This window comes from Crocuta crocuta, unplaced genomic scaffold (assembly GCF_008692635.1).
Source record: "Crocuta crocuta isolate KB4526 unplaced genomic scaffold, BGI_CrCroc_1.0 scaffold374, whole genome shotgun sequence".
NCBI lineage: Eukaryota > Metazoa > Chordata > Mammalia > Carnivora > Hyaenidae > Crocuta > Crocuta crocuta.
In genome coordinates, this window is record NW_027532613.1 from 685,847 (window position 1) to 708,439 (window position 22,593).

Consider the following 22,593-nt stretch of genomic DNA (forward strand, 5'->3'; position numbering starts at 1 on the left):
CGGGGACCTGCATTCTCACTCTCCACTCCCGAACAGCCCCCGTTTCCCAAAGATCTATTCCTTCGGTGCAAGGTGAGTGACGGAAATCTGCAACGTGTGGTTTCCAGGCCGGATGCACTGGCTGTACCCGGCAGGGGAGGCTCCGAGGGAGAATCTCCAGTCGTCGGTCGGCTATAGCGATCGCTGTATACATCCCTAAAATAGGTGTCCGGGAAGCGAGACCCGCCCCCCGGAGCCCGAGCCCCCACACGCCAGGCGCCCAGGAGAACACTTTTTCCTTGATCCGGGGGAAGCGAAAACGAATTTTAACATAAACATATTTGCATACGCCCCTCCCCTTGGCCCCGCCCCTAGGTGGCGCGGGCGCGCCGCCGAACGCCAGCGCCAGGGGGCGGGGTGGGGGAGGGGGCGAGTCCTCCGAGAGCCGGGTTGGGCTAGCAGCGCTGTGATTGGTTGGCCCGGACTCCGCCCCCGGCGCATGTCATTAGCATCTCATTAGTTGTCCGCTCGGGCTCCGAAGGAAGCCACCGCCGCCAGTCTGAGGCAGGTGCCCGACATGGCGAGTGCTGTGCTGCCGAGCGGATCCCAGTGTGCGGCGGCGGTGGCGGCGGTGGCGGCGGCGGCGGCGCCTCCCGGGCTCCGACTCCGGCTTCTGCTGTTGCTCCTCTCCGCCGCGGCACTGATCCCCACAGGTAGGTGTGAGCACCGGCCGGTTGGCCCTCTGAATCTGAGGCACCCCAGTGGCCATAGCCGTGGAAGGGGGAAACGTTTCCATGACAACCTTCCCCCACTTCCTAAATCCGAATCGGAGGGAGTGTGGAGTGGAAACTCAGGGCTGAGATGGAAGGGGCGGAGGGGGCCGGTGACCCCCTTCTCCCTTGCCCAGCTGGGTGGGGACTGGAGCCCTCAGGGATGGCTGCACCCACACCTTTTCTCCCCGGCTTGGCGCGGGGCGCGGAGTGGAGTGAGAATGGGGGGCCCGGGGGCTGGAGAATGTGGGAGAAGGGGATGGATGGAAGGCACCCCCCAGCCTTCCGGACCCTCCCGAACTCGTTGTTGTCCCCGTAACTTGCAGGACCAAGCGTCCCGGGGCTGCCCATTCGCCCCCACCTCTCCAGCGGGCCCCCTAATTCTCTATCCCCTAAGCCTCCCCATGGCTGACCAGCAGCCTCCTCCTGCCTGATTCCTNCACACAGTTACGTAAACACCGCAGGAGACACGCTGTAGGAAATGGGGGATGTCTGGGGGGTGCTGCCTTTGGATTTGGGGGACGCCTGGTTGGTTGCTTTCCCCCGAAACAGGCTCGCCAGGTGCTGGGTTCGGGGAGCCTATGGGGAGGTACCCGGGTGGGAATCCGGCCGCAGCTCCGCTCCAAAGCTGAGGATTTTTTTTTTTCCTTCCATGCCGCCGCTTGTCTCCGGATGTTGTTGATGTGTTTTTCCTCTGTGAATTCTTAATTTATGAGTTACGAGATAATTGGCTCAGCCTATGGCGGTGCGGTTACAACTTCATTTCGGGCGATGGCTCTGACTGGATGGGTTCAATAAAATGTTGGTGAAAGGGGTCCCTCGTGCTGCTGCATTGCAAAAAGCGCCAGTGTCCGCTAAACGTGAGCGTGAGTAAAGCCTCGGTAACTGGCGCATAATAGAGGCAACAATAGACTTGTATTGGCTGCAAAAAAAAAGGGGGGGGGGAGCGCTGGTCGAGGCTATTGCCATTTAACCGAAAATGGGAGCCGTGCAATGCCGCTCGGCAGCGGAGTGGGGTCAGATGTTACCTCCCCTCCCAAGCCTGCTCGTGGACGGCACCGGGTAGTAGCGACAGTACTATATTTGTAACTATCTCGCGGTGTGAAGTTGGCTCCCCAGCGAGGGATGTCTTCGGACTCAGAAAGGAGCGGTCTGGAACTCAACCGTGCATGTCAAAGCTACAAGAAAATTCTGTTGCCAGTTACCATGGAAGCAGCTTCTTGCTCTTGTGTACACCCCTGTTTGTACGCTGGTTATCAGATTGTGTTCAAATTAGAAAGTAATTGGGTTTGATTTGTAGTGAGAGGATGAGATGACTTTCTTTAAATCTGTTTTTTTTTCTCTTCTGCCTTTTTTGGTGATGGGTTTGGGAAGGGGTCTTGGCCCGGCCCCCCAGGTCCTGGGCACCCAGAGAAGACTTCAGGTGGGCCCTGGGGGACTTTGCTTCCTTAGTCCTCTCCCGGTAAGCTTTCTCAGAGGCTTCCAGGTGCCACTGTCAGGTTAGAGAAACCTGTTGATGTTGCCTTGTAACTTCATTAGGCGTGTTTCATTTACATCCTCGCTGGGAGAGCTGTCTGGGGCCATCGTACAGGAGTAGATCCCGGTTCTCTCTTCCCCCCTCCCGCAACTGCATCCATCCATCCCCTGGCAAGCTCTCCCATCTCTCCTGTGGTGTTTGGATTAAATGGATGTTAATGAAATGCAGCTAAAATGGGGTTGTGGAAACTCACTCCTCAGTGTGAATCTCGCGTGGCACATTTTAGGTGGACGCATAGTGTTGCAGCTCCTCCATCGCCAGTGAACCGCGATGATTACCCTCCTCTTACCTTCTTTTAGCCTTAGAGGGGATGGCTGCTGGGTGGCGGTTTGTGATGGTGCCGGAAGCCCAGGGGCTGAGTTTTGCTCGTCCTGGCCTGTTGGGGCTTGTATACCGGGAACGGGGACTTGACAAATGTGCTGCCCGGCCATTGTTGCCTTTCCCTGCATCAGATTGAATAGCCACAGGAGGGACTTGCACTTGTCTGTGATAGCTTTGATAAAATATCCCTCATTAATGCCACTTTATATTTACAGTGTGTCACTGGAGACGCACAAGGCTTCATTTAGTGACTTGTGTGACGAGACAAGCTTGCATTATTTGCCTGGGACATTTTGGAGGAACAAGAGCCCCATTGAGCAATCTTTTGAAATGAACAAATACGGAAAAAGGGGGGATAAAAGAGCAGGCAGTTCCCTGGAACAAAGAGCTTTATTCATATGGATGTTGTACATGCTTTATGCAGTTTTCCCCAGTGGCCCTCCCGGGGAAGGGGAGCGGGGACGGGGAAGAAGCCTACAAGCAGGACACTTTCGCTTCCTCCCTCACTTCCTGACTTCAAATTCTGACCGAGTTGGGCCTGGCCTCCCTGCCTGCTCTTCTTGCCCCCCTCCCTCTAAAAGCCCGGAAGGTAACAGGTTCCCGGGTCTAAAAGGGAGATTTTGAAATGCTTTCTCCTAGCTCTGAATTTCAGCAGAAGACTGTGCTAGCTACCTGTTGAGGCTTCCTGGCCATTGGAGGACTTAACTGGTTGAAGGGAAGGAGGTATCACTTTTTTTTGACATGTGTCAAGAAGTGGTTTGAGAGAGAATGTCAGATCGGTAAGATATCTTGCAAACTCTGAGGTTAGCCTTACTGTTTCTTTTTAAAGAAATGCTGTAAACACCGAAATCCCCAGTTTTTAATATCATTAATGGTGCTCTCGGAGTTTTTGTTGATTTTTGCCCGCACCTCGTATGTTTTCGCCTTGTACCCTATGTGAATTTTTATAATTCCTTGGCCTGCATTGCTAAATGATTTCCAGGCTTTAAAAACTTGATAATATTGCTCTGAATATAAACTGTCTCTTTCTCTGGGGTTTTGTATGTGACATTTTAATGCCTAATCGGCCACCTAGAATTTACATTTTAAAAATGTGTGTGTGTGTGTGTGTGTGTGTGTTTAACAAAAGACCTGTTTTTTGTGTGGGGAGGTCTCTTAAATTGGGCCAAACGAATCTGTGCTATCATTTGAATGGAAATTTTCCAGCATATGAAGAAAATTTATACAGAATAAATCCTAAGGATTCAAATGCTGTATCTCTTTCTTGGGAAGAATAGTACTGACCATTACGCTGGGCATTTTTCACTGAAAATCCAGCACAGAAAGGAGAAATCACACAGCGACATCTGTTGCAGAATTGAAAATTTGCTGCTTTGAGTTCGGAGCAATTAGTCCCATATAAGCGCCTAATGGTATCAGCCAGCGTGTATGCTCACTTGTACAGATACGTGTACGTGTATATACACATGTGTACGCATATACGCACATATACAGACACTCACCCAGTACAATATTCGTGTTCGCCTTGCCATGTGTTTTATAGAAAATGGAACATATTAACACCTAAGCTGCTTTTTCTTATTGCCTGTTGAGGAACTGGAGATTCTTATAATCATGGAATTTCTCGAAGGGGAAGCATGTTAGAAATCGTCTGGTGAAATCTCATTATTTTGTAGCGAGGCAGCCAGAGCCCGCAGAGAGAAGGACCCTGCTGACCACGGAACTGAGGATGAGTCAGCCCCCCAGCCCGGCCCCGGGAGCAGGCCCCTTGATGTCCAGTCAGCAAGCCTTCTGTTCCACCTCCCAGCAGGGGTGCCCCGGTGAGGGATGCGGATCATGGGTAGAACTCTATCTTGGCTAAGGCTAGTTTATACTGTGAAGACAGCAAGATTAATTGTTGTTCTAGGTAATAAACCCGGTTCAGAGGAGTGACCTCTGAGAGAAAAGGGCCGGTTCTTGGTAAGGTTGTCTTTGGTGTTGACAAATGATTCCGAAACCTCTGGACTTTATTTGGCAGTTGCAACATGAACGTTGTCCAAAGCACCTTCATAGGGGAGAGCTCGTGGATTTGTGTCGCTGCAAGAAGTCAGATGTGTGAACGCTGGGCTTCAGAAGCCTCAGCTTTTGCTTTTTAAACTCTCGATTTGTCTTTTCAAGGATTAATAGTAACAGTAGAACTGGTTCCGCATAATGAAGGAAGAAAGGAAGGATCCTTAAGTCAAGAACAAGGACACATCTTGATTTTCTTCCCAGGTATTTGTCCCTTTGCATTTAAGCAGAGAAAGGGCTGAGGGCAACTTTTTTTTTTAAGGCAAAAAAAAAAAAATTGTTTTTGCAAGATGACTTATTTTTTTTTAACTTGCTCCTGTTTTCTTTATTTTTCCGTTTTATTATGGAGATTTCCAAATATGTGCAAAAGTAGAGAGAATGCCATAATTAACCCCGTGTGCAAGTCACCCAGTTCAGTAAATGATCTACCGGCGGTCAGTCTGTCCTCTGTCTGCTTCCTCCGCTTCCCAGAGTCATTTCAGCAAATCTTGGACATCCTATCGTTTCTTCCATAGTTTACTTTAGAAAGATTCCCCTAACATACCGTCCCCCCCCGCCCCCGGCGCCTGCCTCTCATAATCACAGCCTCATGAACTGAGTGTACAGCCTCTCAACCGGTGTACAGAATTTTGGCCCTGCCCGTAATAGCAGGAAAAGCTGAGGGAGAAACAAGAGAAGCCAGAGTGCAGATTCCTGCCTGCATGGAGACCTTTTCGTGTGGTTTGGTTTATTTTGAGCAAGGTTTTGTTTGGATCGGATAAGATGAGTTTTATTGTTGTGTAAATATGGTTGTGTAAATATGCTGTAATTGTAGCTAATCCCTCAACTGTGGCGGGCTATGGGAAGCACCCATGGAGAGATTGGCCATTTCCAGTTGTTCTCATAATGAATACTCTCCATCCTGAGGACTTCTGTAGGCAGGGCGATTTTAGTTTGATGGCTGTGAGATACCTCATTCGTGCATTTATCTTTAAATGCCTCCGTCATATAAATGCCTTTGTGTTTTGTGAATATACGGCTTAAAAGGAAAAAAGAAATGTCTTTTCTTGTTTTGAACCGGCTAAATGGTAATACCAGCCCGTGTTCTATAACGAAAGCAATCACAAAATGCCTTCTTTGGTGGGGGAAACCCAAACAACCAAGCTGTAAGTACCCCGTGTTTGCAGGAAGGGGGTAGGGGGTGGTCGCGAGAGAAAAGGTTGCTATTTGTACTTCTCCATATTCGTCCTGTTGATTTAAAACGGGAATTTTGTCATTTCAGCCAGAACTGTTGGAACGCCTCTGTGTTAATTTCCGAACTTCTTTGGTTTAGGGGAAAATAGGTTGGTTCCATTTCCCAAGGTTCGTGAAACGTGAGGGGGCGTGTGTGTTAAGAGGTTCTTTCTCAAATGTATTTAATGTGGACTATAAATCTGAAGCCTTTGGTTTTTTGGTTTCCAGCCAAACAAGTAATTACACATGAGATGGTTCTGAGGGGTCTGAGCGTTCCTGGCCAGGTAAAACCCGCCTCCCGCGCCCCTCTTCTGATCTGGCGTGGCATGAGAAAAGCTCAAAGGAATGCCTGCGCTCCGCGGATTGGGGGAGCGCCACCAAAATGGAATAAAAAGCCTTTGTTTGGAAACCGTCAATGAAGGAAGGGACCCACTGGAATGTTTGTAATTACAAGTGGCACCTCCTTGTTTAAATTTCAGAAGCCACAGTTTCTTTTTCAGAGATTTAAATTGCAGGCTCTAGCCAGCAGCTGCTGTTGTGGTTAATGGGCAGTTTCTCTTTGAAGATCTTCCAGTGCTGGTTCTTAGAAGCTTTGGTGCACTTGGCCTTGAACTAGGGTTAGAAGAAAGGGAGCTGGAGGTATTTATATACATGCACAGCAAAAGTGACGTGTGGCCTTTATTATTGCTCCAAGGAGCACCTTGGCGTCAAGGTTGAGAGGAAGCAGCACTAAGAAAAGTCTGATATGACTGACAGGTGTCTTGAATGGGATGATTATCTTAAGAGAGATGTGGGGTGGGTGGGGAAAATTTGTTCTCTTAGTAGATATTTTCTTGGAATATAGTCATTTGACCCAACATTTTGATCTAGATATTTCAGAAATGTTAAATAGGCTTGAAATGAAAGCGCCATGATATATATTTAAATGCTACTCGGTGTTTGAAGATGATATTCCAGTGACATGGGCTTTGAAAAAATGCCTGGAATAAGTGTCTTGCTCTTGGCAGTCTTCCTTGGTAAGGTCGGCGCTCCTCAGCCATCCACTGGACCGCAGTGTCAAATGGGAATTAAGTTGTGAGGTCCCTGGAGGGGCCAGGGAGAAATCTGCCCGGAAAGGGTTCACCGGCCCCCTCTCTCGCATTGTCTGTACCCCACCGCTCGCCGCTTGGCTAGGATGAACATAAAAGTTAACATGTCAGAAACTGAACCTTTCATCTCTCCTGTCTTAGGTATCAACTTTTCTCAAAGTCTCCATTATTGCAAATGACACCATGGTCCTCCTGGTCTCCAAGGCCCTGAAATTTGGAGTCCTTTCCCCACCTCCTTAGTTTTCACTCTTGGACTGAAATAAAATGGTGCTGATTGTTTCTCCACGACATCCTCTGGAAGCCTCCACGCCCTCTCTAAACCGTGTTTTACTCCAGAAGCTTCCCAGCCAGTTCCCCTGACCCCAGCCTCCCCGAGTCAGGACATGAGCCCACCTACCCGTGTGGTGATTCTTTTCCAGACACGGTCATGACACTGCCCTTCCACAGAACCTAATCTCAGATTCTTGCTTCTCACGTCCGATGCACGATCCAGCCGGTTTTATCTTCAGCTTGGCCCTTCCTCAGCTGCTTTCTCAGTCCTTCTCCTCTCATTGCCCTCATTCCTTATTATTTTTCTAGCCCTTTCCTGATGGGACTGGAAGACAGACGAATCTCTGTTGACCCGAGGAGGAAAGTGCGGTTCTGCTACCAGCCTTCAGCTCGTTGGCTTCGCATGGGACTGCGCTCTCACCTGTTTTTCACATAACTGTTTGGCTTACAGGTGTGGGCCTGTTGATTCTCCTCGCCTCCCTTGCGAACAGACATCTTCCCTTTGCAGCTTCGGGCTTAACTAACCCATGCTCATCTGTACCCCGACACAGACCTTTCTTTTTCTGCTTTGTAGGTAGATCCGTGAGTACGTTCCTTTACCGTAAGCTGAAGTGTGCAGATATCGTGGTCATTATTTGAGTGAAAACTGTAAACAGTACTGTGCTGACAGTGCACTGTGCCTGTTTGGTAGGTCCGCGTTCGAATACGGGCACTTACTGCGGCATGAAAATGGTGTAATTGACCTAACAAATTACACGCTGGCATGGTAAGAGTTTCAGACAAAAAGTCCAGCCTTCAGGAGTAGGAAGACTTCAGAGGGGTCAAAGTGCCAGGGAGCAGTGCACTTGGCATCAATGAAATGTACCCCTCTGAAGATGATCCAAGAGATACACCACCTTAGAAGAGTGTTTGGTGTTCGTGTTCAGAATGTTGAGTTACTAAGAAGTACCTCCCTGGGGAGCCAGAAGGACAGAGCGCTAAAACCCAGGGCTTTACTCACCTGCTTTTTAAATAGCTTTGACTTTGGGGGCAGTCCTGCCTAACGGAGCTCTGTCATCTCTAGCATCAGGACGGTCGCATTTTGGTTGATCACATAGAGTGTACAGGGTCACTGGCTTAAGAAAAAAATGAACCTTTAGTTTTTCAGTCTAACTGCTCATCTTGTTATATTAAAATTTTTTTATTATATTTTATTTTTTAGAGAGAGAGGGCGTGCATGAGTGGGGACGGGGCAGAAGGAGAGAGAGAGAAGAGAGAGAGAGAATCCCAAGCAGGCTCCACTCTCAGCCTGGAACCCAACGTGGGGCTTAGATCCCACAACCCTGGGCATCTTGACTTGAGCTGAAATCAAGTGTTGGGTGCTCAACTGAATGAGCCACTCTGGTGCCCCCAATCTCGTTATCGTAAGGATTTTTTCAAAGCCTTTATCTGGTAATATTATCTGCCACTGTTTTTCCCTTATTTTTTTCTTGTCTGGCATCCTTCCCTTGCAGGGTTCGGAACTTGCTAGTAGAAGGTTCCATACTCTGATAATTCAGTGATATGAAAACACTTGATTATTACAGAGTGTTTACGGATAGTGTTGGGAAAAAGGCTATATGCCCAAATGTGGTGTGTGTTTGGCTCTTTGCTGAATATGCCTGTGATAAGCCAAGGCACCCAGCCTACAAGTCATCAGCTTGATTCTCTCTTCTGAATAGCAAAGGAGCATCACTTCATTCCTCTTACAGAAACCTTTACTTAAACAATGAAAACTTCATAGATAGGGAGAAAAAAAAAAACCCCAAGTTAATTTAGTACTAAATTACTGCTCAAATGGTTTTATCTCTTAAAAGGTTCAAGTACAGATTAGCTTAAATGACACTGAACTTCACTTTTCCTTGTACGTATCTTGTGAGCACACATCATTGTAAAGAGACCTCTGTCTCCTTTCTTTTAGTTTTGTTAGTAATCACATGAATGTTACTTGCTGCCTTTTTTTTTCCCTTTTCTGAAGCAAATCTCTCCCATCTCTGGGCCAGACTGGCAAGCGCCATGCCCAGTTTAGGTTACAGAATAGTAAAACCTAGTGCTTTAGTCATGAGTTAAAAACAGCAAAAGCAACCTAGTTTATAGGATGTTAAAAAATAAAATAACCTATATATGATGCACCTGAGAAGGATGTATTTTTTATCTATATGGCTTTTTAAAGAAATATTTATTTATTTTGAGAGAGTGAGCGAGCAGGGCAGGTGCAGAGGGAGGGAAAGAGAGAGAATCCCAAGCAGGTTCTGCGCTGACAGCACAGAGCCCGACTGGGGGCTAGAACTGTGAATGGTGAGATCATGACCTGAGCCGAAACCGGGGTTTGGATGCTTAACCAACTGAGCCACCCAGGCGCCCCATGTATGGCTCTTATTAAACAGTCATGACTGACAGAAAGGGATTAGGGGTTATGCAATCATGTTTGTGGATCCCTTATGTGTTTGGCAGCACTGAAAAGCACTGTGCTGAAAGAATTCATTCAGGATGCCCTCAACTCTCTTTAAGGTGAAACTGAAGAACAGAGTGGCAGCAAGGTCCCATCTGGAGTGGAATGTTCTTTGGAGGTAAATGGAATCATCCAGTCTCCTTGGAGAAACTGGCAGTGAATACAATCTCAACAATTTTTTTTTTTTTTTTTAACTTTGAGAGAGAGAGAGAATCTTAAGCAGGTGCTGTGCTCAGTCTGACTCAGGGCTCAATCCCACACCCCTAGGATCATGAGCTGAGCGGGAATCAAGCATTGGACGTTCAACTGACTGGACTGTACAGATGCCCCTCAAATTTTGGGGCTTTTAAACACAGACAGGACTTTTGAATTTTACTCAGTCTCTTATATTTTATATACTGTGTTTAAATCAGTAACTTGGAATTTTCTGTAACTAACTCTTAAGGCATTTGGTAGAAAAATGAGGAATTAAACATTTTTAAAATGAGTATCTGCTTTTATTTATTTGTTAATTTTTTAAATGTTTATTTTTGAGAGAGAGAGAGAGAGAGAGAGACAGAGCACAAACAGGGGAGAGGCAGGGAGAGAGGGAGACACAGAATCTGAAGTAGGCTCCAGGCTCTGAGCTGTCAGCACAGAGCCAGACATGGGGCTTGGACCCCCAACCTGAGATCATGAGCCAAAGTCGGACGCTTAGCCAACTCATCTTGGTGCCCCAAGTCATCTACTTTTATACCAAGGATTGTGTTAGGCACATTCATAGTGAATACTCTGGTCCCTGTCTTCCAGAAGGTTGTAGTTTATTTTTTCTTGACTTTTATTTTGGAAAAATTTTAAAACCACGGGAAAAGCTAAAAGGAAAGTATCATGAATGCTTATAAACCCCTTACCTAGACTGATCAAGTGTTAACACTCTCTAATTGTGTATACTCACCTATCTTTTCCTGTTTTTTTCTGAACCAATACTTCAGCACGGAAACCCAACTCCTGAGAATAGGGGGATTTTCCCTCTAACTTCAGTGCCATTATTACGTTCAAGAAATTTAACACTGATTCTGTAATATTATCTAATATCTAGTCCATATTCAAATTTCCCCATTTGTTCCGTTTATATTCTTCATATGTGTTTCTTTGTCCTCCCTGATCCAGAATCCATCGGAGAGGAGGTTGTCCATTACATGTAGTTTTCACATCCCTCTTTCTGTAAAATCTAGAGCCATTCCTTTGCCTTCCACCTTTTCAAGATTTTTTTTTTCTTAAAGGAGTTTGGGGGCGGGGTGTGTCTCTGATGGTATTGATATTTTGTTCATTCCAGAGCTAATGTTTTGTAGAATGTCTCCCAGTTTCATGGATGCTTCATTTCCTCATTGTCTGATTCAGATCACAGTCATAGTCAAGAGCACTGCCTAGCTGATGGTGCCGTGTTCTTACAGCCCCACCTCAGTTTGTTCTGTTAGTGGTGATGTAAGTAAGTTTGATCCCTTGGTTGACAATAGAAATTTGGTTACTTAGTTTAGGTGGACTTAGAGATTTCTCCATTAATTTGTGGGATATTTTGAGACAGAAAATCCTGAAAATCTCTAACAGTACTTCACTTAGTGGTTTTGGCAGCAGTGATAAGAACCCTTGTCTGAATCAAGTATTATGCTGGTGGTTACAAAATGGTAATTTTTCTAATTCTGTCATTTCTCTACATTGAGTAGAAGCATTCTTGTTTAAAGAAGAACTTACCTTTCCCCCTCCTGTCCTCTTTTTTGAAAATCACAGTGGACAGGTAGATTTAAAAAAGAAAATTCAGTGTAATCTATTTCTTTTTTTTTTTTTTACAAATAGTCTATTGTCAAATTAGTTTCCACATAACACTCAGTGCTCATCCCCACAAGTGTCCTCCTCCGTGCCCATCCCCCCCTCCCCCCCACATCCATCAGTCCTCAGTTTTTGTCAGCATTCAAGAGTCTCTCATGGTTTGCCTCTCTCCCTTTCCCCCACCATTTCCGCCCTTCTTCTCCCCCTTGTTCCTCCGTCAAGTTCCTCCTAATCCNCTCCAAGGTTCTTTTTCTCCTCTTCCTGTTCCTTATTTGTATCTTTCTTTTCCCAGCCATGCCAATGTCTTATAATTAATAGGAAAAAAGTTTTGAAACGACTCTGCCAAGACCAGTATAGACAACGAACCCCTACCAAATAAAGTTCAGTAATTTTTGCCATTCTTTTTACCTTTAAAATAGATCTCACAGAGGATAGACAGAGTACTGTGTTTATAAGGTCACACATTAGTTCCTTCTGCGTGTGTGTGTGTGTGTGTGTGTGTGTGTGTGATCAATTAGATATATAAATATATACTTAGGATTTGTTTCTGTTTATATTCAATTTCAGGTGTTTTTTTTTTTCTAAACCTGTTAATTTAATGATATATTTTGAACATGTGAATCATTAACATGGCTCAAAAATCAAAACTATATAAGTCTTACTCCCTGGCCCATTCCCACGTACCTTCTTATCAGAGCCAATTTCATTCCTTTCTCATAGATCCTTCCTGGTTTTCCTTTTGCAAACAAAATAGGTAGAGTTTTTTTTTTTTTTAAATACTTTTCCACAGGCTTTGTTAACATCTGTCTGTACCCTTTTTCCTTATTTGGAAAATCCTCGCCTCTCATGTTTACTTTGATGATATCCTGCCATTTGGCTTTATTTTACTTAGAAGCCAAATTTTTCTTTCTTTCTTTTATTTTTTTACTATCTTCTTGTCTCTTCCATTTCTTCCTTCCAGGGTAATAAGTTCTTCTTGGGTTGTCAAGAGAATTCTGTATCTGTGTTTTCATTTATTTCACCAGATTACTTGTAGGAAATTGGGGACTGCCCCTTTCCCTATAATGCAGTGTGTCTCTGTGATGTTTAATAACCATGGCTTGCCTGGCTTCTCATCAATCTTTCTCGACTCTTCTTTTCATCCAGTAAGTTGGCAAATCTGTGTCTCAAACCTCCATGCCGTCTTGTTCTTCCCACCCTTTTTTGTTTGCTTTTTTTCCGTTTTGTTTGGTTTTTCCATTTGTGGCACACTTACTTATTGTAAAATGCATAGCCTTTTGCATCTAAACTTCAGCCCGTGTTCTAAAACTGCCTACTGGATATCTCAGTCCACAGGTACTTAGTTCCACGGTTAGCTCAAAAAATATTAATGACAAACACAAGCAGTCATTCAGTTAGTGTTTTCACCCCATGAGTGGTTCTGTCTCTAGTCGCATTTTACAGATGAGGGAGCAGAGAGGATGATAGGTCCCGTGTCCAAGAGGCTTAAGTAATAAAGTGGCAGAACCAGGTCTGTCTTAAGAACCTGTACTTTTCAACGCTTAACCACATATATATTTTTAAAATTCAAGATGTCTAAAATTGAACTTAACCATCTTTCCTGCCCGACCCTCCCTGTGTCCTCTATTTCCTGTCCCGATGAAAAGGGTACCACTATCTACCCAAGGGGTGAAATAAATCTGGGAGACCTCTAAGGGGACTCCCTCCTTTGCTGTCCCCTGCCTCTCTCTTAGTTACTAAGTCTTGCTTCTCTCTCGCATGCACTCCGTTTCACCACCAAGGTCTTAGGTTACCCTTATCTTTGTTTTACAGATATGGAAAGTAGTTTTATACTGATAGGAGAGCCCCTTAACTGGCCCATTTACCTCTAGTCTCGTCCCTTGTAATGCATCCCTAACACCCGTGTTTAGACAGATCTTTGTAAAACACACCTGAGATGATCACTTTTGTGCTTAAAATCATGCTTTAAATGTCTTCTTGGCAGCTTGACGATAAAGCTGATGCTCTTACAGCCTGGCCTACAGTGCCTTTCATCACTCTTTGTCTTTCTCTCCAGCTCGTTTTGCATCAGCCTCACTCACCACGTTCTTCTCCTTGCGTGTGGCTCGAGGTGCTACCCACCGTGTTGTTTACTTTCCATAGGAAACGTGTCCTGGATGTGCTGTGCTCTCAGGCCTTTCCCTTTTTTATATCTTCCCCCCTCCTCCTGAAACACTCTTGTCAATATGGCTGATTCTGACATGGCTGTTGAGACCTACTCTGAGCACCGATTCCTCAAGGAAACTTCACCGCCACCTCTCAGGTGGATTAGGTGCCTTTTCTGTGTGCCCTTCTTCAGCCCTTCCCCAAAGGGCTTTGTCTGACTTAGCTTCTTCCTTCTGTTAACCGTGTTTCTCGAATTGCCCCGAGTTCTTTCTCTGCAGCTGTGCATTTTGTATTTGTCCAGTCGTTTCCACCAGCAAAACATTCCACCCTCTGGGCTTCCCTGTCAGCACGAGGATCCAATCCGGTGTTTCTTTTCAAAGCGATTTCCAGCCTGAATGTAATTTTTTTTTTCCAGCTTCCATTACAACTTCTGTAGCCACTCCATGACATTTAACATTTCCTGCCTTATTATAAGTTGACATGTGCCCATGGGTATGTGTTTCTCAGTCCTTTTGTAGGAGGAACTGCTTCTTATTCATCTTTGAATCCTCAGCAGCATGGGGCACAATGCCTTACCTATAGTATGTGCTCAGTAAACATCTGTGGAGGCAGTGAATGGGTTGGAAATTAGGTATGCATGGTCTGTTAAACCATTTCTAGCTCTTTCAGCATAAACGTGAACAGAGAGTGTGATATTAATTCAGTCTTGAAGACCAGTGTAAAGGTGAATCACTCTGCAGGTTTTTTGTTCATGTACCCTTTCCTTCCTGTACTATCTGATTTCCAGTATATATACAGCTTATCTTTTCTCCTTTGTTATGGATACTGGGAGCTGTAGTATACAGTTTGCACTAGGCCTTTGGGTTAACAAATTTAGTTTAGTGGTTATCTTATTATCAGCTTTTAGAAGGAGAATTCTTAGAAGCTTTTTGTTCTCTCATAATGGATGAGGAGCTATCAACATGCCTGACTTTTTCATAGCCTGAAGGACTGACTTCTAGAGTGTTTGTTCATACCCAGTTGTTGGGCAATTGTTGGAGAGGTTTAGATAGACTACCTGTCCAGATAAGAGAGCCTCTTTCTCTTTATTTAATCACTTCACAGTCCGGGGATGGCTGGGCTTTGAGTCATTGTACTGCCATATTGGCACTTTATAGTTGAGGCCACCAACCAAGGAACTTAGCTCTGAGGTCGTCTGCTTCTCCTCACCTCACTTTCCGCGAGAGTCTTGTCTTAAAACTGAGCTATATGCTCCGGAGAGGCATGGTGAACTTAGGGAAATTTAAACCTCAGGGCACCAGTTTTTCTTGTACAGTAATAAAGATATATGTGGAGTCAGTGGCTACAGGATCAAAAAATAGATCTCCGTAGTCAGATCAAACATGAGAAATGGCTTGTTGCTGAGTTTCAAAAAAAATGGGATGGGTAAGGCAGTCTGTCTTTTGAAGGACCTTCCACTATTTGCGTGGCTCTGTAGCTGGTGCTAACGTGTGGCAAAATTAAGCGTATTTGCCTGCGACAGATCTAGTTTTAAACAGAAAGGTTTCCTGTGGGCCTCACGTGGAAGAAGGGAGAGATTTCATATGCAGGCCGAGGAAGAGAGACCGTGCTAACATCACCTTTTAATTTAAGAGAAGTTTGGGGTTTGTTCTTTCCTGTGAACATAGAGGTGGAGCCCACTCTAACCAGAGTTTATTGCTGTAATATTTTTTAAATGCATTTATGACACTGATCTATCTGTGACCTTGTAAAGGCGTTTTTGGGTGGGGGGGGGTAGCCAGCCTTTCTTCTCCGTGTCATAAGTGATGTCTGTTCAATAACTCTAACTTCCTGACAGTCCTGGGAGGGGGCGGAGGGCCCATCATAACTTGTTTTTTTATGGCCTGTGTCTAAAGTGTTCCTTCATATTCACATCCATTTGTTTAGACTTCTCTTCTCCCCGCCTAAGGCATGCATCCAGCCGAGTCTGTGTTTGGTGCTTTAAATGCTTTGAATTATGGAGAATCATAGCATTTTATCGATGCTTTCCTTGAAGCTGTGTAGCTGTATGTTGTCTCAGGGTACTCAGTTGGTGTTTCTGAGGCATTGCGGGTGGCCCATTGCAATTAGCTGAGGTTTCGATTGAGATCACTTGTCCACCTTGATTTCTAGCACGTGCCATTCCTTACCCCCTTTTTGGGGTAGACATTTTTTTTTTTTTTTCAGGGATTGCCTTCTTAAGGAATCCTTCAAGTTGCAGTCGTTAAACCTTTCCTTTCCGCCATAAATCTTGGTAAATATATCCTTATCAGCGTGACCTGTCAAGTAAATGATTTGATAGCAATATTCAAGAAAAATTCTATCTTTGAAACACAAGTTTTGTCAGTGCGTTAATGTATAGTGTATGATTGGTATTAATTCACGAAAAAGAAGAGATTAGTTAATCAATTTCTTCTAGAATTAGGTGGTTAATGCTTCAAGCGTCCTATTTAAAAGCAATTGCTTCTGGGTCCTGTTGGCAGGATTGCTTATTTTCATTATTCTGGTCATTTGCATGAAAACAAGTTGATGATTCTTTAAATAACCACCCTGTTCAGTTTTCTTTTCCTCTTGAAATGTTATTCCTCAAGCGTTCTCTTCCATTCATACTGCGGCATGAATCAGGTCTAGAAAGTTAGAATTTCAGGCTAAAGTAGTAGTAGTAGAACTTCCCTTTCCCTCTTTTTTTAACCAAAAATGATCTCCCATTTTCCTATTAATTTACCCATGATTATATCTTTTTATCCTTCTTTCATAAGGTGAACACATACAGAGTTCTGCTTTAATAGAATATTTTTCGAGGTTTTAGGATTTTTTTTTAAATGAGGTCATCGTCTTGAAGATTGTGACCTGAACTTTTCGTGAACTAAAAGAGAAAGAAAAGGATAGACTTTAAAAAAATGAATATATAATCCACTTGTAATGGAATAACTGATCAGAGCTGATTCATTTTATAACATTTACCTGGTGCTCGCTCCCAAAGCAGTCTACCATTTCAGCAAGAGAAGCTTCACATTTATACATTGGATCGCCAAAGGATTCTCTTTGAAATGGTGCTTTTTGAAAAAGATTGGAAACCACCAGCCTAAACAGAATGAGTCCTTCTGGTTCAAAACAAAGCTGGAGAGAGTGACACCCAGTTGACTGAGAGCCCATCAGGGGCGGGGCCAAAGCCGTGGGCAATAACCAGGAATGCTCCTTCATCTCCTCTTTCCTCTCTTCATATTCTCTGTGGGTCCCCAGAAAGCATGAGAGCAGCCACAGCAGAGAACTGGTTGAGGACTGAGATTTCAGATCTCCGTCCTCTCTTTCCATCGTCCTCTCTGTCTCTGTCTCCATCGAGGCTCATAATGGAGGCAGCTGGCAGGGGGTTGGAGTGCAGAAAGCTCTCCATTTAAACCAAGTCCTGAAAACTTGGGGAAGAAAGAGGTGAGAGGAAAGGAGATTCTGGGGTGAGGGAGAATCACATGAATCAAGGTTTACGGGTGAGAAAGCTAAAAGGGAGAGTGAAAGTGATTAAGGAAAGATAGCTGGTGATAGATTGTGGAAGAACTTTGAATGGCAAATTTAGATTTAATTCAGGGGGTCATTGGGAACTATTGAAGGGTTTTTGGGCAGTGAAGTAACATCAAATTGGTGCTGTAGGAATGTGAATCTGGCAATGGTCTGTGCTTAGACTAGGAATGAGAAGTAGGGGGTGGTGCGCCCAGGTGGCTCATTCAGTTAAACATCCGACTTATGCTCAGGTCACGATCTCATGGTTCTTAAGTTTGAGCCCCTGCCTCAGGTCCTCTGTCTCCCTCTCTCTCTGCATCTCCCTTGTTCATGCTCGCTCTCTCTCTCTCTCTCAAAAATAAATAAATAACATTAAAAAAAAAAGAAAAAAAGAAATGAGAGATCGGTTAGGGGTATAATAGTTTAAGTAAGACTTAATGAAAACTTGACCTAGGAGGAATGAAGGTGGAATTGACTGGATTCGATGGCTGACTGGAAATGGGGGCTGAGAGAAAATAAAAACTAGAAGTGAAGACGTGCTTTGATTTTGAACTTGAGTAGCTTAAGAGAGCAGCTCTTCCAGTACACAGGAACAAAAATGTCATAGGGGTTTAATGAGAGAGGACAATGAGCTTGGTCTGGGGATATGTTAAACTTGAGCTACTAAAAGAACATGGTGGAAATACTTAGAAGGTAGTTTGAAATGTGATCCTAGAGTTTAGAAGAGAAACTGAGAGCAGAGCTAGAGATACAGATTTGAAAGTCATCTGTAAAGAGTTGATAGCCGAAGTTCTACATTACCTATTGATCCACTTGCTTAGGGGCCACACCCGTATTTTGGTACCGATGTGTGCCTGACGGTGAGTTAGGTGCTGGAGACGAGTGTATGGCAGATCCTCAAGGTGTGTTTTTTGGGGACAAGATAAGAAATGTGATGAACCCCGGGAAGGACAAGTTAGAGGACAGGAGAATAATACTATGGGTGTGAGATAGGCAGGGTTGATGTGCGATGGAAGTCTGTTCTCTAAACAGCTAAAGATCATGAACGGGGGAGAGGGAAGGTTCATTGGAAGTGAATGAGCTCTGGGGAGGAAGTTATAGAAGAATGAAATTAGGTAATAACTTAGCCAGTCACCCAGCTAGGATGCAGCCACCCTGGAACGAGGTTCCGTGTTTTGGACTAGAATGTGCTATAGTGAGTTCAGTTCTCAGTGTACAATTTGTAGTACAGCAAATTGTGCCTTTAATCACGGTATAGGGAACTGTGGAGAGCTTGTTCAGCCTGTCCATATTACTTAAAATGTTTAATTAAGATTCTTGAGGTTGTGGTGTTGAATAAAGAGCAAATTAATGAACTTCACAACTGTCCTTGCATCTCATGTAGTGAGTGACAGCTTTGGCAGGCGTGAGCGGGGAAGGATAGAGAGATGCTGTTTTTCCGGAAGTGTGCGGCTTTAACAGTTGGCCCCGGACAACAAACCCAGATCCTAGGGCAGCACAGGGGGCGCTCCCAGGATGGCAGGAGGAATCTAGGTCAGCTCCATGGCAGCTCCTATTCTTTAGGTAGATTAATGTTTGCCACCCTCGTTTTCAACACGCGGTGTAAAGCCCAGAAAGACCGTGCGTGGTTCCTTAGCACATATTAGCCAGCGGGAGGTCACAAATTAAATTGATGTGTGGGACCATTTTGATTTGCAGTTGAGTAGAGAGAGTGTAGCTCAGGCCTAATATGGCGGCCTGATGAGCTGCGGTCTGCATGGCCTGGACTCTTCCGTGTGAAAGAGCCATCCTTGGGGAAGTTGTTTGCATGTTACCCAGGGGAGATAGATGCCTGCTTCTGTCCTCCAGGTAGAATGGGGAGAAGGTAGCCCAGTTTAGCTGCGGAGCTCTGAAACTGGAGCTGGTTAGTTTAGCATCTGAAGGTCTCTTCTGTAGCCACGCCTCTCCCCTGCTGCTCGGAGGACTTTCAGGGATGGTGGAAATAATCTCTACTGCACGGCCCCGTGTAGCCACACGCCACATGTGACTCTTGAGCACCGAAATGTGGCTTCTGCACCCGAAGAGCTGGCTTTCTAATCATATTTCATTTACGTTAATTTAAATTGAAATAGCCTCCTGTGGGTAGTGGCTACCATCTTGGACCACAGAGCTCTAGACTCCAAATTAAAAAGCCGAATTCTCATGCTTGTCCATAGCAGTGAGAGAGGACATTAGAAGGGGCATTGGGTGAAGACATTGACATGCTCCCCAAAGTCAACAGATGCATATGGAATCTTGGACTCAGCTATCGTGGGCATCCAAAGTGCGCATTTTTCTCAATGTTTCTCTTACTATTCATGTCTGAAAGCTTCTGGGATATCCTAATTGCCCTTTCTTTATTTGAGGAATTACCCCTTTTGTCCTCAGAGGGGTAGAGCTCATCTGGTTCACAGATTAATAGCTCTACCTTTGTCCTCAGGATGCTAAATCTTGAAGGTTACTCTTATACAACTGTATGCCAATTCACACTGTCATCTTTTTTTCCTTTTCCCTTTTTTTTTTTTTTTTGGATGCTGAAAGTGAGTGAAATGTGAAAAAAACATTATTCATTTTAAATAGTTTTGACTGCCAGGTTAATGCGACTCTTAAGCAGAGCTTCATGAGGTCTGGCCATAGTCACTGCTTTTAACTTGATTTAAAGTTCTTAAACATTCTGAATTGCTTCACCTAATCTTTTTATACTGAACGTACAATTTTCAGGCTCTTTTTTATTTTCAAATCCATAACTGACAGCTGCTCAACACCTCATTCAAATAGTTTTAAGAGTTTGAGAGAAAAGTTGGGACAGACTGGATTTACTGACATCAGTTGGATGGAGATATTGTGGATTTAAAGATGATAGAGAAGGAGAAAGAAAAATGTGAAATAATTATTGCATGTTCACTGCTGGCCCAATGACAGCGATTTGAAGCTTCATAACTAACAAAACTGAGAGGTAGCAGAGGGACATTTGAGTTCACTTTCAAAATGTAACATAAGGAATGACCATTCCATTTGGAAACCAAATTTTCATGTGTGGTCCTATTTGTCTTACATCTTAAAAGAATATCGGCGCATGGGAATGCCCTTATACCAACACCTCACTACGGGCTTCTTGAAATATGTTCCGTAGGTTCTGTGGGGCTGTAAACTCCTCGAAGGAGCCCTTTAGAAGAGCCTGTGATGTCTGGTGCATAGCAAATGTTCCTTATAAAATTCTCATTTTATAAGAGAAACCAAGATCGTAAGGCCTACCCCTTCTACTTCCAGTGACAAATGGAATTGCCCTGGGACTCAACTCAAGAAGGCTGTCTGTGCCATAGTGATTGTAGAGAACCTTGTCAGGTGTATTTGTCCAAGATTAAAATTAACGTGACTATAAATTTTGTCCTTGGGTTTTTAATACCTTTGAGTAAACACTGCATGCGTATCTGTGTGTGTGTGTGTGTGTGTGTGTGTGTGTGTGACCTACTATGTGCTAGACTCTGTGAGAAGTGCTTGATTCAGAAAGATGAATTGTGTAGTGTCTCTTCCCTGCAGGGGCTTATATTTTAGATTCAGATGAAGGGTACTGTGAAAATGACAATGCTGTGTGCTGAGACCAAGAACAGACAGAGTTTGGGGGTGCTACAGAAAGCACAGAAGAGTGCCAAACTCAATATGGAGACTTGGAGACAAGGAAAGACTTTCGGGGACCCTGGAGATGGATCTGAAAGATAGGTACGAGAAAGCCATGTAGATGGTATTAGGAGTTTGTCCAGGTAGAGAGATAATATATGGACGGGTACAGAAGCATAAAAAGCATGTGGGATTCTGGGAACAGCTTGGCATGGCTGGGGGAACAAGCCCTTGAGGGAGCAGCTGGAGAAGGCATGTGGGAGTCAGATGGAGGGGGACCAACTTGGTAGTGAGGAGTTTGGGCTTTATCCCAGGGTGAGTTGCCTGGAGCGGGTGGAGGTGGAGGTGCAGTGGTGAGGCTGTGATGGGCTGGGTGTGGAGCGCACTATGGGGGGTGGGGGTTAGAGATAGGAGAAGGTTAGGGAGGAGCCGTGGAGGAAGCTGAAAGCTGAGGTTATAAGGACCTCGTCTCAGGGACTTGCTAAGCAGTTTGGGAGGAAGTTCATTTCAGGACATACTTACGTGGATAGAATTTCATGACTGAATGCGGACAGAGAAGGAGCAGCCTAGGTTAATGATCAGGTTCTGGCTGGGTCATCTAAGTGGCGATAAGTCCGCTAACCAAGCCAAGGAGTTGAGAATCCCAGGCGGTGCTGGGGTTAAGGTCAACTGCTCAGCTTTGGAGAGGTCTGTGGCATACCCGCGGGCAGATGTCTAGCTGCGCTCTGCAGCACTCATTTGGAGCCATGGTCACGGACAAGCTCTCCCTAAGAAGAATGTATATACACCGGGTACAGGGGGGAGAGGGGCTAAGGACAGGATTCAGGGAACATCAACAGTTAAAGGAAGGCAGAAGATGAATCAGTGAAAGGGATGAAGAAGGCACTGTCGGCTTTTGAGGAAAACCAGAAAGGCTTTGTCTCGGCATCCAGGAGAGAAGAGCCTTCTAAGAAAGTGAGGAGGAGTGCTGTCAAAAGCTAGAGGGACATGAGATTAGACAAAGGAGGCCACTCTCGGGCCTAGCACTTAGGCATTTGCAGGGGGAGCCCAGTGCAGTGGTGAGTGGAGACCAGATGGCGGTGGGTGGAGTGAGCAGNGTAGGGCAAGGCAAGAGGAAGTGGAAATAAGGAGATGTAGGATTGAGGAGGATTAAAAAGATACATGGATTTAAAATAGAGAGACTTGAAAATACTTACATATATCAAAAAGAAGAGGTAATGCCGAGGGAGATAGAAAATAAAGAGGCGGGAGTTGATGGTTGAGGAAGCAGGTGCCATGGTGAAGGCCAGCAGGAGGCATTTGCTTGGCCCCCGGACGGAGGTGGGATGGGGGGTGGGGAAGAGGCCATGTTTTCTTCTGAGATGGAAGAATGGGAACAGGGGTGGGTGTAAGTTAGGTAGTGTGTGGGAGCATCTCCCTGGGAAAGCTGGGCCCAGGGTGAATGGAGACAGTTGAAATGCCCCCGCTGAGGTGTGACAGTGACCACAGTCCTCTCGGCTGCCCACCGGCCCCCCTCGGGGCCGAGTGCTCCTCTTTCCAGGGAGATGCTTTGCTACTGAGGTGTCCTTGATCCCCTTTTCCCTTTTAGAGGGAAGGCAGGTGAGTATGTCACGGACATTTAGAGCTAAAGGGACTGAGAGGTCACACAGACGAACCTTCTTATCTTGTAAATGAGGAAACTGAGGCTCAGAAAATTGAAGTGACTTACTCAGTAAATCCATGGCCGGGACCAAGCTCCAGGCCTCTGACTTGAAGCCCAGGGCTCTCTTTTCTGTGCCCTGCTGCCTCCTTGATAAG

The 22,593-nt window shown here is 45.1% G+C and overlaps 1 protein-coding gene across 4 annotated transcripts in view; it reads left to right on the plus strand.

Moving 5' to 3' along the window:
* Positions 1-542: 542 nt before the first annotated feature.
* CADM1 (cell adhesion molecule 1) overlaps positions 543-22,593 on the plus strand; it is a 325,608-nt gene continuing 303,557 nt past the window's right edge. For all 4 annotated transcript variants that reach the window (XM_077780499.1, XM_077780500.1, XM_077780502.1 and 1 more), the window contains exon 1: positions 543-692. In XM_077780499.1, the coding sequence (XP_077636625.1) occupies positions 557-692 (136 nt within the window). In that variant the 5' untranslated portion in view covers positions 543-556. The remainder of the gene's footprint in view (positions 693-22,593) is intronic.